This window comes from Camelina sativa, chromosome 11, assembly GCF_000633955.1.
Source record: "Camelina sativa cultivar DH55 chromosome 11, Cs, whole genome shotgun sequence".
NCBI lineage: Eukaryota > Viridiplantae > Streptophyta > Magnoliopsida > Brassicales > Brassicaceae > Camelina > Camelina sativa.
In genome coordinates this window covers 45,145,072-45,164,727 of record NC_025695.1, presented here as the reverse complement: position 1 = coordinate 45,164,727, position 19,656 = coordinate 45,145,072, and the positions used below count along the sequence as shown (strand labels likewise).

The 19,656-nt window shown below is 34.0% G+C and overlaps 3 protein-coding genes across 3 annotated transcripts; all 3 read right to left on the bottom strand.

Moving 5' to 3' along the window:
- Positions 4,094 to 7,939, bottom strand: LOC104726498 (subtilisin-like protease SBT4.12). The gene is made up of 10 exons (XM_010445365.2): positions 7,847 to 7,939; positions 6,984 to 7,078; positions 6,813 to 6,904; positions 6,479 to 6,731; positions 5,847 to 6,333; positions 5,669 to 5,766; positions 5,356 to 5,571; positions 5,170 to 5,281; positions 4,883 to 5,090; positions 4,094 to 4,796 (listed from the first exon to the last, which is right to left on the bottom strand). The coding sequence occupies exons 1-10, from the start codon at positions 7,937 to 7,939 to the stop codon at positions 4,240 to 4,242; spliced, it is 2,211 nt and encodes a 736-aa protein (XP_010443667.1). The 3' UTR covers positions 4,094 to 4,239.
- On the bottom strand, positions 11,876 to 15,062 carry LOC104726500 (subtilisin-like protease SBT4.13). Its single transcript, XM_010445367.2, has 10 exons — positions 14,942 to 15,062; positions 14,732 to 14,826; positions 14,532 to 14,623; positions 14,198 to 14,450; positions 13,626 to 14,115; positions 13,448 to 13,545; positions 13,152 to 13,367; positions 12,964 to 13,075; positions 12,679 to 12,886; positions 11,876 to 12,584 (listed from the first exon to the last, which is right to left on the bottom strand). The coding sequence occupies exons 1-10, from the start codon at positions 15,035 to 15,037 to the stop codon at positions 12,028 to 12,030; spliced, it is 2,217 nt and encodes a 738-aa protein (XP_010443669.1). The 5' UTR covers positions 15,038 to 15,062; the 3' UTR covers positions 11,876 to 12,027.
- On the bottom strand, positions 18,500 to 19,582 carry LOC104726501 (subtilisin-like protease SBT4.4). Its single transcript, XM_010445368.1, has 4 exons — positions 19,444 to 19,582; positions 19,224 to 19,318; positions 19,029 to 19,120; positions 18,500 to 18,888 (listed from the first exon to the last, which is right to left on the bottom strand). Exons 1-4 carry the CDS (start codon positions 19,537 to 19,539, stop codon positions 18,611 to 18,613), a joined length of 561 nt encoding a protein of 186 aa, XP_010443670.1. The 5' UTR covers positions 19,540 to 19,582; the 3' UTR covers positions 18,500 to 18,610.

Here is a 19,656-nt window from a genome sequence, read left to right as displayed (position 1 = left end):
TTTTTTTTTTTTTTTTTTTTTTTTTGCGTTTATAGGAGGGTCCTGTTAAATTAGGATGTTATATTTCATAATTATGCATATGATTAGTACAAAAAATCAAAAGTGAATGGTCACAACGGAGCCAAATTTTGTTGAGTCTTGAGTCCCAAGTCAATGACACTGTCCACGTCCATGTCCTTGCGGAGTATTAGCTTCCGGTTCGGGAATACCGAAACAACTTTGGGCATCGCTATAATACAATTTCAAGTAGAGAGGAACCAAAAACAAAAGGATAACCATTACTTTAATAAATTTTACTCTAAAGACTAATAAAAGTCACATATTAAAACTTGTACTCTAAACTCTAAAGACTGATACATATCCTTTTCAATTTTTAGGTTAATCAACTACGTTCTGTAAAGTAAAAATCAAAATTATTTTGGAACATAGCCATACATATATGTGGGTGAATCCTCTCTTTGATGATATCGCAAGTGTAAAAAAAATATAAAGTTTCGAAATTTTTACCTGAAAGCTTCTTGCTTTCCTCCTCAGTGAGCAACGCGGCGAATCCATTAATGCTCCTCGCGTAGTGTCTGACAATTAGGCTCGGGTCGTAACTGATTAATAAAATATACACATCAAGTAATTAGTTTTTTTAAAGCAAACATAAACTATGATGAGTAGTACATCTTTGAATAATGAATATATATTGTAGTAACTAGGACTAGACCCCCCGCGATGTCACAGGAGAAGTATTTTAGAAAAAAGTAAATAAAATTTAAAACTTAAAATTATACATTTATGAAATCATTTGAATGTAATAAAATAGTTTGAATACATAAATTAAACATAAACTGTTACTAAAAACACAACCATCAAAATAAAAAACTTGTAACAAAAAATATTATGTAGAATAGACGCAACTTTGCAAAAAAAATATTGTTTAAAGTATTATAAATATAAGATTTTTTTATGAAAAATTATGGTAAAACTACAATTAGAAAAATCATTATGACAAAGTGATCCTAACTGAAAATATTGAACTAATGGTTTTAATGAGTAAATATAATTTTCTATTAAATAATTATAATTAAAAACAAAATAATATAAATTTTGAATATTAATTTAGTTTTTAACGAAAAGATACGATAAATAGACGCAACGCAAAAATTATATATTCAGTTTAATTAAATTTCTATATTGCTATAATTATTTCTAAAATTTTAGTTAGATTATAAAATAACGTTGAATATTAGATATTAATATTCAAATTATTTAGATTTAACATAAAACAGAAAATTTGTTTCAACGAACAATGATTTGTTAGTTATTGATAAAAAGGCAAATATATAAAAAGTTCAAAAGATATGACTATTTAAATAGACACACCTATTAGAACGAAAAATTGTAATGAAAAAATATGAATAAAATATAGTGAAAAGACATAACTCTAAAATGAAAAGATAACTGTTTGAGTTTAAAAAAAAGAATAAAAACAATTTTCTTACAAAAAAAATATGAAGCAAAGTCGCAATTGTTGTTCGTATTTATTCAGATTGTTATTCTTATTTTTAAATATTAAACTATTTTTTAGCAAAAACTTACGATAAAAATAGACGCAACTGTAAATTCTATATTAAATTGTATTAAATTTCTCTATCGCTATAATCATTTCTAAAATTTTAGTTAGATTATAGAATCACGTTGAATATTAGATATTAATATTTAATTATTTAGATTCAACATAAAATAGAAAACTTGTTTCAACAAAATTGTTAGTTACTGATGAAGAGACAAATATAAAGAGACTTCAAAAGACATGACTATATAAATAGACAACCTATTTGACCGAAAATTTGTGATGAAAAGATATAAATAAAATATAGTGAAAAGACATAATTTTACCATGAACTGATACAACCGTTTGAATTTTAAAAAAAAAAGTTATGAAAAGGTGCTACGAAAAATCGAAAATATTGTGTCTGCACTTGATTTCACCTTATAACCCATATAAACTGATTTTAAATAAAAGACATTTTTCTTATCATATTGAGAAGTCAAATTCAAAAACTCACTATATAATCTATCTAACTCTTGAAAAAAAACTCTAGGTATTTTCATGAAATTTTTATATTTAAAATTAACTAAAAGTTGTAAATTAGATTCGTCATTCCAAAAATATTTTGTTAAATCAAGAATTAGAGGAATATTTTTACTTTTAAAAGAATGAATGCCAGAGAATTATTTAGAAAACTGTAAAAACTGTTGATATTGAAATTTTATATTATTTTGTGTCATGGCAAAAGAATGAAAACAGTTCAAAAAGACAAATATATCGAGATTTCAAAAGATATGAATATTCGAATAAACACAACTTTACAGTGAACAGTTGCAACTTTTCAAAAAATAAAACCGTTACAATGAACAATCACAGCTTTTTGTAAAACACACAATTTAATTTTTCTACAGATTTTTAAAAAAAATATAAAAGGTACGGTTGAAAAACACAACTTTTGGTGGCATTTATTCGGATTGCTATTATATATAGACATTAAATTTTTATATTTAAAATTAACTAAAAGTTGTAAATTAGATTCATCATTCAAAAAATCTTTTGTTAAATCAAGAATTGGAAGAGTTTCCTTACTTTTAAAAGAATGAATGCTAGAGAATAATTTAGAAAGCTGTAAAAATTGTTGATATTAAAATTTTATGTTATTTTGTGCCATGGCAAAAAAATAAAAACATTTCAAACAAATAAATTTCAAAAGATACGAATATTTAAATAAACGCAACTCTACAATGAACAGTTGCAACTTTACAAAAAAACCGTTACAATGAACAATCACAACTTTTTGTGAAAGATACAATTTAAATTTTTTACATATTTAAAAAAAAAATTATCCAAAAGGTACGATTGAAAAAACACAACTTTTGGTGGCATTTCTTCGGATTGGGTTTAAATATATTGAAAAGTCAAATTCAAAAACTCACTATGTAATCCATCTAAATCTTGGAAAAACACTTTATGTATTTTCATTAAACTTTTATATTTAAAATTAACTAAAAGTTGTAAATTAGATTCATCATTCCAAAAAATCTTTTGTTAAATCAAGAATTAGAGGAAATTCTTGACTTTTAAAAGAATGAATGCTAGAAAATAATTTAGAAAAATGTATAAACCGTTGAGATTCAAAATTTTAGTTGATTTTGTGTCATGGCAAAAAAATGAAAACAGTTCAAACAGACAAATATATATAGATTTCAAAAGATATGAATGTTCCAATCAACACAATTTTACAGTGAACAGTTGTAACTTTTCATAAATAACCGTTTTAATGATCCATCACGATTTTTCAGAAAATATCCAAAAGGTATGATTGAAAAACACAACTGTTAGTTGCATTTATTCGGATTGTTATTATTATATAGATTAATTCTCGCTCTAAACCGGGATCTAGGTATCAAATAGTTGTTGACCTTACTCCGAGGACACTATGAAGCAATGAGTAATGGTGACATATAACAGTGTCGTAGTCGCTGTTTGGCGGCAATGCTCCTTGGTAAACGATGTAAACCTGCATTATCCACCCGTAATTACCATTTTAAGCTGTTATGTTATAAGTTACGATTTATAACCTAGAACCAAACTAAATTAATCAATAATTTCTATATATATTGTATCCCGACCATACCTTTCTTTCACCTTGATTGGCTTGCGAGGAGGTAACCATCAACAACATAAACAAACACAAGAACACCGCGAATTTATTCATTTTTTTGTTTTTTTGTTTTTTTGTTTTGTTTTTAGGGATAAGTTTGTTATTTTTTGTGTTTGGTAGAGATATACAAAGGGAGTGGTCTTTTATAGAAGAAACAAAACGTAACCAACAGAGAGTCTTTCATACATTGGCGTTTGCTTTAAATATAAGCCTTCATAACGTACATATATATATACCACATGCACAGTTTTTTAATTGAGAAGTTATGATACTAAAATTAAACTTGTGTATTATTTCTCCTCATTAGCGTCACTTTCCTAAAACCATAACGTTTTTAATTTGCTCTCTTTGGAAAGCCATAATGTGATAAATCCGACAAAATAAAAACCTGACATCGATCAAGCACCTTGTACATTTCTCTTATCAGCAATAAGAAGCTGAAACATCATAGAGCAATAAAACAACTCAAACATAAAATGAAGAAACGTTACAACGAAAATAAATATTTATTTGAGATGACGATGGTGTGAATTAATCATGACTCATCAACAACCATTTCGTAAACAACAATGGGACTTCTCACTTTATGGGTGCCATCAAACCAAATTAGATTTGCGGACGAAGGGATTTCCGAGTCGAGGTCCCTGCCTGTAACAGTGACCGTAAAAGATTGCTTCTCGTTCACTGTCTTAAAATACAGAACACTAGGCGTGACCTTGACGCTAAGCTTAGATCCGTGACCTGCGACGACCTTTGATTTATATGTTGAGTTTGGCGTGCCGACATTGGTCAACGTTCTGTTGAAAGTCACAGTGAAGGTTCTAGCGGATCCTGACAATTTAGCCGACATTGAAGGATAGTTAAGGTTTCTCGGCAAGATTTTGTTTTTTTTGGAGCACTTGACGTTATCACCGGAGATGATTTTAAGGGTCTTCGAAGTGTAGTTCATGCCACAGAGGAAGGCTATGTGGTCAGCTTTTTCCAATTCATAGACAAGTCCAGGATTTAAAGCGGCTATCGGGTCGACATGGCCAGCTCCATAAGAAAACTCGGTCGATGCGATGCCACGTCCCTTAGGCTTTACGGCCCAAGCTGCAAAGATTAGTTAAGATAACAAAGTCTCAACAACGGTTACTTGTAGCACAAGATAGTAAAAATCGCATACGGTTATTGCTTACCAGTTGTCATGATGGCAGATTGAATCATGGAAGGAGACCATTTAGGGTGAAAAGTCTTGACATACGCAGCCACACCTGCAACGTGCGGACAGGACATTGAAGTTCCAGAGAAAACAGAGTATTTCACATGTCTGGTGTCATCTTCGGACGGTTCACCATCAGGTGAAAATGCAGCAAGGATCTCCACTCCTGGTGCTGTTACATCCGGCTGCAAGTCATCCACAATTGTCTCTGAGACCGAAGATATAAAACAGACCGAGATCATAAACATGTTGTATAGTTTTTACCTTGAGAATATCAACAGCGATGGTGTTTGGACCGCGAGAAGAGAAGGAAGCGATAACAGGAGATGTCTGATTAAAGATTGTTTCCGTTTTTAGAACAGCCGCTCGTGGAGAACTGAGAAAACAAACACAAATAAATTTGGAGAATCTGGAGCATATTTAAAGAGCATAGAGAAGATGATTGTTTACTCTTCGGACTCAATGTAAGAGACGAGAGACTTCATGTCTTTTGCATTTAAACCAGAGGCAGGTAAATGGTGAGTGAATGCAACGTCTGGTCTAGGGGTTTTAGAAATGATTGCAATAGCTCCAACTGATTTAGCTATCTTGAAACCACTCGGACCATCACACACTAAGATCTTTCCCTTCACACGACTTTTGTTTAGACACGATGGCGCGCAAAGCCTGACAGAACAAAATTGAGGTCGTTACATTGTTTAAAATACTAAGTCGACACTATCATCGTCACAATTAAGACTATGTTTTGTAGAGAGAAATTAACCCTGCGGTTTTTGCGGAACAACCAGAGGAAGCTGCAGATTTACCGTACACTAGAGGGTACTTTTTTCCTTTCATATCGAAAGCATTCACTGACTTCCCCTGTTACGAAAAAGGAACAGAGGAGCTTGGTAAAAAAAAGTGTTACTTGTTACTTACGACAAGTGTTACTTGTTACTTACGACAAGTGTTTTGCCGTTTCCAAGAACAACTTTGGTGATAAACCCACGGTTGGTGGTGCTGGCTGCAACGGTTAAGATCCATGGCGCTACATGCGAGACTGTGTTGGGATTTGGACCGCTGTTACCCGCAGAACTTACAGTGAGAATCCCTTTGTCCATAGCGTGAAAAGCTCCGATCGCGATTGGGTCATCTTCGAACATGGACGCGAATTTAAACCCAATAGAGATGGTGATGAGATCCACACCGTCAGCAATAGCGTCATCGAACGCAGCCAGAAGAGCTTCCGAGCTACACCCTGTATCGGTGCAGACTTTGTAAGCGGAGATTCTAGAGGCCGGAACGCCACCTCTTACTGTTCCATTGCCGATTCCAAAGAAACTCGTGTCCACGACTGCATTTCCAGCCGCTGTGGAAGCCGTGTGTGTACCATGGCCTGAAATGTCCCTAGGACCTTCGCTTGTGTAGTCTCTTGCCCCAACCAACTTGCTGTAATGATTATAAATGATATCAACAATTTATTTTTTTGACCGCTCATATCAACAATATATATGAACTCTTTATTTTGTAACAACAGCTTTTACGTCAAAAGTCTAATCTTTTATGAAAAAGAAAAAAAAAGTTTAAGAAATACTTGTTGCAGGTGAAGTTTTTGCCGCCCGAACAAACACCTTTCCATTTTTTTGGAGGAGGACCAAAGCCTTTGCCGGAAAAACTCTGAGATTCCGGCGTGATCCCACTGTCGATAACTCCAATAATGGTATCACTTTCCACGGTAGGGTTCCTCTTTGTTCTTTTTCCTTCCTTTAACCCCATGAAGTCCCAAGAGGTGGTCGTTTGGAGTTGTAACATCTTGTTTGGGAACACTGACACAACTCCCTCCATTTCTAAGGAAAACACAAACGGGCTTTCTTCGATTGTTTAATCTTAAAAATGATTTCAACATTTCTGTGTCAAAGAACACTCACCGGCAACTCTTATACGTTCTGACTCAGTGAGCCTGGCTGCGAAGCCGTTGAAACTCCTCTTGTAACTTCTCACCAAACGTCCTTCCATCGAACTAAAAAATATATCACTTATTAAAACTTCAAATAGTTAAAGAACTAATTATTGTTAGAGCATACTAATTAAATTCACACCTTTCTCCGGTGATCTCTTGAAGAATATTCATGTGATCGGACGTTGGCATATAGTCCGCTCGAGAGGAAAGTGAACCCATGTAGACTATATAGACCTTCATTGAACATATATCATCATCAACTCATCATCATTATCATCATGTATTCATGTACGTACAACGGCAAAACTATAGTAAGTTTTTTTTTTTTAAATGGTTATATAAAATCCTAATCCTATAATATAATATTACATATATACAATGTCAATGTCGAAAACGTACGATGGAACAATCAAGTTAATTTTTTTGCTATATTAACACGAAATTCTAAGAAACATTTTCTATGGTATATACTTATATTGATTTGATCAAAAAAAAAATTCTTATATTGATTTAAAAAAAAAACTGTATGTTATATTGAATATAAGCTAAAAAGTTTATAGATTTTTGTTTTTTCATTTTATTTTGCTACGTATTGTTTATATTAAGCAAAAGATGTGCTATTATTTAGTGAATAAAAATATTGAAATCGTTTAAAGAAACCGTTTATATATAAGCACACAAAAAAAGACACTTATTGTGCAAATTAGAAGTCCATTTGATTTTCAGAAGTAAAATATAATTAGGATTCCATTTAGGACTAATTAAGTTAGTCACGTGTATAATTGCAGACCACGTCATCATCTTCTTCGTTTAGGATTAGGGTTTATGTTCAGCCGCTAAAGTGGATCAAGGTTATTTATTAAAATGAAACATATGTCTACGCAGCCAAATCAGATACGCAGTATTGAGTACCGGTGCTGACGGATGGTCATATGTATATATGGAGAAACAAGAGATTATCATAATAAACTAATTATAATATACATAATCGTTTATAAATACCTGTTTATCTTCATCAGTGACTGCTGAGACTGAAATTAAGAACAAAACAAGGAGACATGAGAGGAGGCAAGAGGAACCTGCTAGATAAGCCATTTTTAATAATATAATGTAGTAAAACTACTGTAACTTCTTTTTGTTTTCTATGAAGATGTACATGCAAAGGTCTCTTTATATAGGAGATCATGCATGCACCGTGTCCAGAGTTGTCTCAAACGATTTGCAGCCCAAAAATTAAAGCATATATTATAAAAAACAATATCATATATATATCTATATATTTGTGTCTAATCATCATATATATTTTAATATAATTCAATTACATATGATAATTAATCCAACAGATATAAGTATATAAGTATATTACTATATAGGTAACATATGTAATTAACTAATTATGATGAATAATTCCACGACATGAAATTGAAGTTCTCCCATCAACATTCGGTTTTCTCATTAACGAGTTTTGATATTCCACGTCATACTCATACCAACTATGAACAAATCGGTAACACTTGAAAGTCTTGAAACTAGCTACGACATACGATTTTGCGTGTATTATTTTGGAACTTTCGATTAACTTTACCCTATTAATTTGGAAGAAAATATTTGAACCCCATATTTAGTGTTATATAGATATATATTTAAAATAATTAAGGCATATTTTTATGTATTTATAAATGTTTTTAAAATTATACGTTTTAATATATGTACTTTTTTTTTGAGGTAGACCCCAATTAATATCAATTTTAATTTTTTTATGAAGATATAACTTTTTATAATGGAGATTCTGTTTGACCTCTCCGCTTGTATATATGTACTAAAAATCTGTCCGTGACAACTTAATAAAATTTAATTTATTTTCTCTAAATTTGTGTCTTTAATTGTTTAATGCAATTACTATAATTTTAATCTAATTTTAATCTAATCTACTTAAAATCGTTTTAAATGGGTACGTACACCCCGGTCACAAGGATTTGGGAGACGTGGGAATCCGATTTAAACATTTTTTTTAAGTTAGTGAGTGGTGAATAATTGGCCTATTTAATGGAGTATTTGATTATTATTGGGAGTACTTTAAAGCTGATTAGATGCTTATTCCTTTTATATATTTAATATTCTAGTTGGTCCATGCATGAAACAACGTCGATGCCAAAAGCAAACAACAATAATATATTGCAAAGAGATTTTGTTATAAATATGCTAAGAAATTTGTAGCGCATTTGTTAAAAATAATAAATATAACACATTTGCTAGAGGAACCTGTTAGATTCGCCATTTGTGTTAATTAAATGGATTAAAATTACTATAAATATTTTATAACCATGATGATGAACATGCAAAGATAGAGAGAACATACATGGTTGGAGCGTGTCAATTCTAATGTATATATTAGATGATATGTTGAATGGATGTTACAGATGGTCCGCATGGAAGTTATATATAGCTAGCCACTCAATGTATATATTCAAACCTTCTTCTTCTTTAAGACTGCTTGATTCTTACGTATTTAGCGGTGATATATCGACAATCCAGGTTAACGAAGTATAGAGTTAACGACAAAGGTTTAAGTCTCCGACAACCATATCCAAAACGTAGGTACAATCTGTTTCTCTGACGCTTACCAAAATTACATAACGTAATTACTATTTTTTTACCAAGTTTTTTTTGTTTGCTGCCAATTTTGATTCTCAATTAGTTGTTTACCAAACAATCCACAAGGAGGTAGCTTTTGCCAACCGGATAGTGACACAAACAGTGAGATTCTTGGAAGAGTACTTGAACGTTCGCCACCGGATCTCCGGTCATTTAACATAAAGGTTGTCAGAGTATAAGTTGCTGACCTTTCTTGGTCACGTAGAGCTAAAGTGAAAAAGAGAACAGAAGAAGACGAAGTTAAGCTTCTTTAAATCGGATCCCTTTTCTAGATCTGAAATAGTTAGCCTTTAGTTTTTTCAATTGATCAAAAAAAGTAATATACCAAAATAAATATATTATTATATTGGTTAGTTAAATAATATATGACTTTATATCTGAAATAGTTCCCCTTTATCTTTTTTAATTGATAAAAAGTAATATGCCAAGCTAAATATACTATAATATTGGTTAAATAATATATAACTTTATATCTGTAATTAATTTTTTAGGAAAAGAACTTTTGATCAGAGACGAGAAGATGAGGTCCACATAAATTGCCAACTTGCTGAAGTCTACTGTTTTTTTTTTGTTTCTTCTTTATCTTCAAGGCTCACAAATCGATCACTAATTTTTCACTTTTAAGACTTTAACCAAACAAAAAAAAAAGATCAGAAAAATATACGGAAAAAATAATTTCAAACCTTAAATAAAAATATGATAAAAATGTTTTGTCTTAAAAAAATTCTTACATGTATATAAAATTTTAGTGCACGACCTAACTAGATTTGCCCAGATTAAAACCTATATGACAGAACGAAAATGTCAAAAAGAAACAAAGCTCGTAAAAAAAAAGAAAAGAAACTAAACATTGTGAAAGAACACGTGAAACCACGTAGTTTACAAACTTTACACGTTGGGAAGAGAGATTCCATTCGGGGGAATAAATTAAACTCCAAACTATATCTCATGCATGCTGCATAGTAGTATGTATTTTCAAAATTATTGGAGTTGCATATATTTCAAAAACATCACAAAATAACTGGCTATTTTGCAACTTATCCCTATAATATAAGCATGGAATGCCTGAGAATTGTTGTCCATTTCAGATAGGAGATAGATTCTCATACGTTTGCATTTGATTTTCCAAAATTTATGGTCTCCATGTTGATCAGACCCTTGGGCTTATATTACATTTAATTTACTAGTAATCCAGAAGGCAAAAATCGGTTAATTAAGATATATGGTGACAACTAATTAATGCTGGCCTCGTTTAGCTCATAGCATAAACAACTACATGGGGCTTCTTACATAATGAGTGCCATCAAACCCATATTAGATTTGCAGACACAGGTTGTTCTGTTCCGATACTATCGCCTGAAATAGTCACTATGAAAGACTGCTTCTCATTCATTGACGTCATAGACAAAACAGGCGGCAAAACCTTGATGCAGAGTTTAGAACCAGGACTTGTGACTACCTTTGCTTTGTATGTAGAGTTTTGCGTGCCAACGTCAGTGACAGTTCTCTGAAAAGTTACGTTTAATGGTTGTGAATCACGTTCTATTGGGTCGACTGTCGACATGGCCAGCTCCATAAGCAAACTCTGCTGATGCAAAGTCAGTTCCAGTAGCATTCATTGGCCAAGCTGTGAATCACGAAAACAAAACAGAGACTAATATAAGTCACCGGTTTCTTGCAGGAGAAGAAAGCATTTCTTGGGTTCCATGGGGCGTAAAGTATATTGTTTTAGGTCTCTTGTGGGACACGAAAGTAAGTTTACACGGTATAAGCTGGATAGAAATTGGCCTACCGGTTGTCATGATAGCAGAGTGGATCATGGAAGGAGACCATTTAGGATTAAACGTCTTGACGTACGCAGCCACACCTGCAACGTGGGGACAAGACATCGAAGTTCCAAACATAACCGAGTATCTCATACGCCTGGTGTCAGTCTGGCTTTGAGACGGTGAAGCATCAAGGGAATAAGCAGCGAGGATCTCCACTCCTGGTTCTGTTACATCTGGCTGAAATTTGTTTACCATTAATTGTCTATCAGACTAGGCAAAAAGAGAAGCACTATCATTTAAGTATTTCCTATATAATATTGTACCTTGAGAAGATCAACAGAGATGGTGTTTGGACCACGTGAAGAGAAAGAAGCAACTTTAGGAGCTGTCTGATTAAAGGTTATTTCAGTTTTTAGAACAGTCGCTTGCGGTAACCTGAGAAACAAACATAAAGATAGCGGGATATCAAGAATAAAGAATCTCGAGCATATGTAAAGAGTAGGAAACAAAGAGATGATCCTTGGTTACTTTGTGGAGTTAATGTAAGAGAAAAGAGAGTCAAATAGAGCAGACAGTGGCAAAGGGCTGACGGAAGAATTCGATTAGAACAACAACAATAAAGATTTATTTATTTAATATGCATATCCCAAGACATCAACATACATATAGGAAGCCGAGACATAATAGAGCAATAAAACATAGAATGAAGAAACACTATAACAACAATAAACATTATTTATTTGTGATGATGATGACTCATCAGTACTCGTCATTAGTGTAACTGTAAACAACGATGGGACTTCTCACGTTATGAATACCGTCAGACCAGATTAGATTTGCAGACGAAGGCACTTCAGAGTCGACATCGTTGCCTGTAACAGTGACCTCAAAAGATTGCTTCTCATTCACTGTCTTAAAAGACAGAACACTAGGCGTGACCTTGATGCTGAGTTCAGATCCGTGACCCGCTACTACCTTTGATGTGTAGGTAGAACTTGGTGTACCGACGTTAGTCAAAGTTCTGTTGAAAGTAACAGTGAAGTTGCTATCAGATCCCGACAATTTGGCCGACATTGAAGGATAGTTGAGGTTTCTTGGTAAGAATTCCTTTTCTTCTGAGCAAGTGACGGTTTCGCCGCAGATGACTTTCAGGTCTTCCGAAGTATAGTTCATACCGCAGAGAAACGCGATGTGGTCTGCTTTGTCCAATTCATAGACGAGTCCAGGATTTACAGCAGCTATCGGGTCGACATGTCCAGCTCCATAAGCAAACTCAGTCGATGCGATGCCAGTTCCAGTAGCATTTACCGGCCAAGCTGCAAAGATTAGTTAATAGAGAACAAAAACAGTTTCAACAAAGGTTACTTGTGGGACAAGCAAGTATAAATTGGATGTACAATTTTCTCTTACCAGTTGTCATGATAGCAGATTGAATCATGGAAGGAGACCACTTAGGGTTAAACGTTTTGACATACGCAGCCACGCCTGCAACGTGTGGACAAGACATTGAAGTTCCGGAGAGAACAGAGTACTTCACATGTCTGGCGTCATTTTTAGACGGTGCACCATCAGGTGAATATGCAGCGAGGATCTCCACTCCCGGCGCTGTTATATCCGGCTGCAAGTCATCCACCATTTTCTCTCAGACCAGAGAAAAAACAGAACTGAGATCATTAATGGTTTGTTTATTTTTACCTTGAGAATATCAACAGCAATGGTGTTGGGACCGCGAGAAGAGAAGGAAGCAATAACAGGGGATGTTCGATTGAAGATGGTTTCAGTTTTTAGAATAGTTGCTTGTGGAGAACTGAGAAAACAAACACATAAATTTCAGTATAAAGATGGAGAATATGTATAAAACGTAGAGAAGATGAATCGTTTACTTTGTGGACTCAAGGTAAGTGACGAGAGACTCAAAGTCTTCTGTTAGTAAACCAGATGCAAGCAAAGGGTGGACGTGGGCGACGTCAGGTCTAGGGTTTCTAAAAATGATTCCAGAGGCTCCAACTGATTCAGCTATCTTCAAACCATCTCGACCACCACACACTAAGATCTTCCCATTCACACGGGATTTGTCTAGACAGGCTTCCTTACAAAGCCTGAAAATGGATTGATCTCATTACATTAGAAATTTGATTAAGAATACAATTAAGATTATGTCTCGTAGGGAGGAAAGTACTCTGCGGCTGCTGCGTCGCAGGTAGAGGAAGCCGCAGGTTTTCCGTACACAAGAGGGTAGTTCTTTCCTTTCATATCGAAAGAGTTCACTGACTTCCCCTGTTACGGAACAGAGGAATCATTGGTAAAAAAAGAGGGACAAAGAAGAATACTATAGAAAAGTGTTACTTGATACTTACGACAAGTGTCTTGCCGTTTCCGAGAACCACTTTGGTGACAAACCCACGATTCGTGGTACTGGCTGCAACGGTCAAGATCCATGGCGCTACACTCGACACTGAGGTCGGGTTTGGACCGCTGTTACCCCCAGAATTCACAGTGAGAATCCCTTTGGCCATAGCGTGAAAAGCCCCAATCGCAATTGAGTCAAATTCAAACATGGACGCAGTTTCATCCCCCCCAATAGAGATGCTGAAGAGGTCTACACCGTCAGCAATCGCGTCACCAAACGCATCCAATAGAGCATCCGGGTAACACCCTGACTCGTTGCAGACTTTGTATGCGGCGATTCTTGAGGCTGGAACGCCACCTCTAACGGTTCCGTTGCCGATTCCAAAGAAGCTTGTGTCCACAACTGCGTTTCCAGCTGCCGTGGACGACGTGTGTGTACCATCGCCATCCGTGTCCCTAGCGCCTTCGCTTGTATAGTCTCTTGCCCCAATCAACTTGCTGAAATATTTATAAACAGATCAATAACATTAAAACTTTCATTTTCCAAACTAATGTTAAAGAGAGAAATATCAGTTATCACTTGTTGCATGTGAAGTTCTTGCCACCGGAACAAACACCTTTCCATTTCTCAGGAGGAGGACCAAAGCCTTCGTCCGAAAAGCTCTGAGATTCCGGTGTAATCCCACTGTCGAGAACTCCGATAATGGTGTCACTTTCCACTGTAGGGTTCCTCTTTGTCCTTGTCCCTTCCTTTAACCCCATGAAGTCCCAAGACGTCGTTGTATGGAGTTGTAACTTTTTGTTTGGGAACACAGAGACAACTCCCTCCATATCTAAGAGCAACACAAACGGGTTAAGTTTCTTTAACCTTTTGAATCATTTATATATGTGTGCTTGATCGAAGAACAACTCACCGGCTACTCGCTCCCGCTCTGACTCAGTGAGCCTGGCCGCGAAACCGTTGAAACTTCTCTGGTAGCTTCTCACCAGACGTCCTTGGATCGAACTAGAATTTAAATAATATATATATACCACGTATTAAAAATCTCTGTAAAAGTACTTAAACTTATAAAATTAACCATACTGAAAAGAAATAAATTAATCAAATCCACACCTTTCCCCGGTGACCTCTTGAAGAATACTCATGTGATGCGCAATTGGTGAGTAGTCCGCTCGAGAAGGGAGTGAACCCATGTAGACGATATACACCTATATCACCATCATCATCATAATTTATAACGGATGATCGTATATGGAGAGATTAGCAAGAGATCAACAAAATGAATCAATTAATAATGTTGTGAATCATCGAGGATAATAATACCTTTTTATCTTCATCCGTGACTGCTGAGACTGAACTCAAGAACAGGACAAGGAGACATGAGAGAAGGCAAGATGAAGTAGCTGCTACTTTCGCCATTTAAAAACAAAAAAAAAACGATTAAAATTACTCTAGTTTTGAGTTATGTTATGACTTATGATGAACATGAAAAGATCTTTATATAGGTGAAATCATACCATGCACCGTGTCAAATTAAAAATGTCCTCTGATTTTGTCTTTAGTTGATATAATGAACCATGTGATGTGTAAGGTTAGGCAACGGCAGAAGTTTTACCCGCCCCAAAAATTCTTTACCCCTCGACATGTTCTAAAATTTAAATGCTCATCTGCTATCAAGTAAACTTTGCAAACAGCACCTTATGTTAGGCATTTTGATTGTTTATTCCTTCTGAGGTAAGTTTGTTCAGTCCACTAAAATCAATTCGCCTAAGAAAGACGAGAAACTTCTCGGATTCGAAAGTCGAAACTAACAAAGAATATAGAAAATTAACAAAGATTTATATCATATGTACGCATAATTCTTCATTCAGATATGAGATATATATGCATACATATGTGTATAAACATTAGTATATAAGTTTGTATGTTTCATATTTTCCAAATACTGAAATTTAGGGATGGGCAAAGTAATCGGTAACCAAATAACCGACCGAACCGAACCGAACAAAAAAAATCAAACCGAAACTGAACCGAAGTTCCTCCAATAACCGAATGGTTAGTAAAATTTTATGTTCAAACTAACCGAAACCAAACCGAACTGACAATTAGATGGTTAACCAAAATATCCAAAAACCTAGAATATACTCAAAATAATATACTTAATATTAGGTAAAACTATAAAATAAACTTAAAATATTAATTATTTCTACATTCAAAACAATTAAATACTTTAAATAATCAATATATTTAAAAGTTATTATTTTGAATTTACAAAGTTAAATACTATTTTGTAAAATCAGATCAATATTTTTCCCCGTTTTTATATTTTTGTAATGTATTTTTGGTTAATTTCGGTTAATTTTGGTTATATTTGGTTAATTTTGGTTATATTAGGTTTATTTGGTTAATTTCAATATAATTTATGTTAGTTATAGTTATCTCTTCATCTAACCGAACCGAAAGAAACCAAACCGAACTGAACCGAAATTTCTAAAATATCCAAATGGTTATTATATTCCTATATCCAAACTAATCGAAACCGAACAGAATGGTTAACCGAATGCCCAGGTCTATTGAAATTGATGAATTCGAAGCAAAATTATGCAAGAGTTGACTAAACTTCTCTTCTTCTTTTTTTTTCCAAGAAGAGTCTAAACTATACGCCGAGCCGGCCACAAGGCCAAGCAAGCAAAGCACATGCTTGCAGCCGCTAATAATATTAGCTATTTTCGGCCGACTTTCCAAGAAAGATCTTGTGGTCTAGTGGTTTAACACGTCCACGTTGAGTCTGTAACCTCCAGTTTGAATCTTGCTATGGTGTTAATCAGTTGTTTTATTAAGAAGAAAAGTATACTAAAAACAAAAATTATGAGGCCCATTTTTCTCCCCCGTTTGTAGCCTAGTTTATCTCCACGCCGGCTCTGACTATACGGTAAAGTTTCCCTCTTCATAATGTGACAATTTTTTTCAATTCATGACAAGTATTATGTTTTAAAAACCCTTTAAGTCCAAAGAAAAGAGTCCCGCTGCCAAAATAACGGTAATTTTCTAGCTTTCCGGGAGTTAGTAACTGTTTTCCCCAATCTTTTTCTTTTTTGAACACCAATCCTAGGCTCCTAGCTTACAAACTTGACTAGTACAATACTTACCAATCAGTCTAATGAAAACGTGAGAAAGGCTATACAAGACAAAAAAGAATCAGTTTTGGTTGCTTTTTGGGGTAAAAATTCATAATTAATTAGTTATCAATAATCTATCGATCTCTCAAATTCTAATCAAATATTTTACATATACTCCCTCCGTTTCAAAATATAGGATGTTTTAACTAAAGCACGTAAATTAAGAAGTCTTTACTTTTAATAAGTTCAACCAATCAAAAACAATACTGCATAATATAAAATACTAAACTAATCTAAAAGTTGCATATATAGAAACTTGAAAACATCCTATATTATGAAACAAAAAACTTTTCTAAAACATCTTATATTTTGAAACGGAGGGAGTATTGATTATCTTAGTGAGGGCCGGCCGCTTTTGTTGCCTAAAGGGCCAAAGGCTAAAGCAAAAGGAAAACTGAAGCCTCTTTAACCAAAACGTTACTTAAATGAAAAACATATTAACGCTTTCACATGGTTCGAACCCTGTTACATCTGTAGCCAAAATGGAGCCTTCTACAAACCCTCAACCATTAGACTACACACAATTTTATTTAATCGATGCCCTAATATAATGATGATGCCTAAAGCAGCTGCTTTACCAGTTTTAGGTCAGGTCGGCTCTGATCTTAGTTGTCCATATAAGGTCTTGTAATTTGTAGGGTTTATAAAATGAAAAAACTTTAGTCAATTTTAGTAGGTCATCAAGGGTATCAAAAAACTTCGGCAATTTTAATATTGTATGAGTGTAAGTTTTTCAAATTTATTTTTAAGGTAATTTTTGGAATTCCGAGTCCATATCAAGACGAAGAGATACAACTATGAGCTAAATTCTAAATTAATGGTTCGATTCACCAAAACATACAGTTTTGCGATTTAATGTTTTTCTGATTTTTGAACAGGTCCATGTTTAAGAAGGTTTGCTTTAAAAGGTAATATTAATTATGAGAAAAGAAAAAAGAAAAGGTTGGAGAGAAAAAGAGAAATTCATTATTGCACCATCGTACCAAGAAATGTATCATTTCCACAAATAACAAATGAAATAACTACTATCGCATACAACAAGTAATTACATCGTACCAAGAAATGTATCATTGACAATCCAAAACAATTTTCGAGTCGTCTTTAATTAGGGAATGGCACTTTAAAGTTTTCCATGAATTCGAAGCAAAAAAGTATGCAAGAGTTGACTACTATTTTTTTTTTTGTCGAGAAGAGTTGAATGTAAAGTTTAATTCCCTCTTCATTATGTGACAGTTTTTTTTCAATTTATGAAATGTGCTATGTTTTAAAGACCATTTAAGCAATTCATGACATGTGTTATGTTTTTCTTTTAAAAGACCCTTTAAGTCCAAAGAATGAAAGAAAGAGTCCCCTACCAGAGCAACTGTTTTCTCCAATTTTTTTTTTTTTTTAACACCAATCGTCCAATCCTAGCTTATAAACTTGACTCGGACAATACTGATACATCAGTCTAATGAAAACGTCTTAAAGGCTATACAAGACAGAAAAAAAAAAGTTTTGGTGGCTGTTTGGGATAAAAATTCCTAATTTATTTCATCTATCTCTTATTCTAATCAAATATTTTACATGTATTATCATAGTTGTCCATATAAGCTCTCGTAAGTTGTAGGGTTATAAAAGGAAAATGTCCGACGAAAACGACGACAGTTGAATTATTTTATTCGACGTCCTAAGACATCAACACAAATTAAAATATAATCAAAATATAGAATGATTAAAACAAAAAAAATAATGGTTTATGATGACTATGGTGGTAATGATGGGAAGTCACCAGTATAAACAACAATAGGGCCTTTTCACATTATGCGTCCCATCAGACCAAAATAGACTTGCAGAGGAAGGCAGTTTTGAGTCCAGGTCGATACCTGATACCAGTCACCGTGAAAGACTGCTTCTCGTTAAGCGAATTCATAGTCGATGACTCCGATTCGGGATAGATTCCAGAGTCGATGACTCCGATAATGGTATCGCTCTCAATGCTAGGGTTTCGCCTAGTCTTCCTGCCTTCCTTGAGACCCATGAAGTTCCAAGAAGACGTTGTTTGGAGTTTCAGTTTTCTGCTTGGGAACACCGACACAACTCTCCCCATTCCTAAGAATTAATATTACATAACATGGATAAAGCACATAAGTATTTTTTGCAAGAAGAACAAAAAAACACGGTTTCACTGAATAAAACATGGATATAGAGATTATTAATCAGCCCCAAAACTCGATATATATGAAACTCACCGGCTAATATGTTTCGTTCGGATTCCGTGAGTCTTGCTGCAAACCCATTGAAACTCCTTTTGTAGCTTCTCACCAAGCGATTCTCGATCGAACTGAAATATAATTAAAAACCATGAGACGATTTATCTCTATCCAGATTACCAAACAGCTATCTCTATCTCTATAATTAAGACGGGAAAAATAAATTAATAAGACCTCTGTCCGGTGACTTCTTGAAGAATACTCATGTGATCGGACATTGGTGTGTAATCCTCTCGAGACGGAAGTGCTCCCAAGTATACGATATATACCTTTATATATTGATTATTATCATGTACGATAGAACATGATATTGGACTCATAGTGAGAAATAATTAGAGGATCATAATAATAATTAAATTGTAATGATTTGTTTTTATAACAAATATTAATATACCTGTTTATCTTCATGATCATCCTCTGCGGAGACTGACCTCAGAAACAAGACGAGGAGACTTGAGAAGAGGCAAAAGAATACTTTTCTTTTCGCCATTTCAACTAGACTAAATTAAAGGCTCTGTAATACTGTATTTTTCTTTTCGTATGAAGCTTTTGTGGGACATGAATATATATATATATATATATATATATATATATATATATATATATA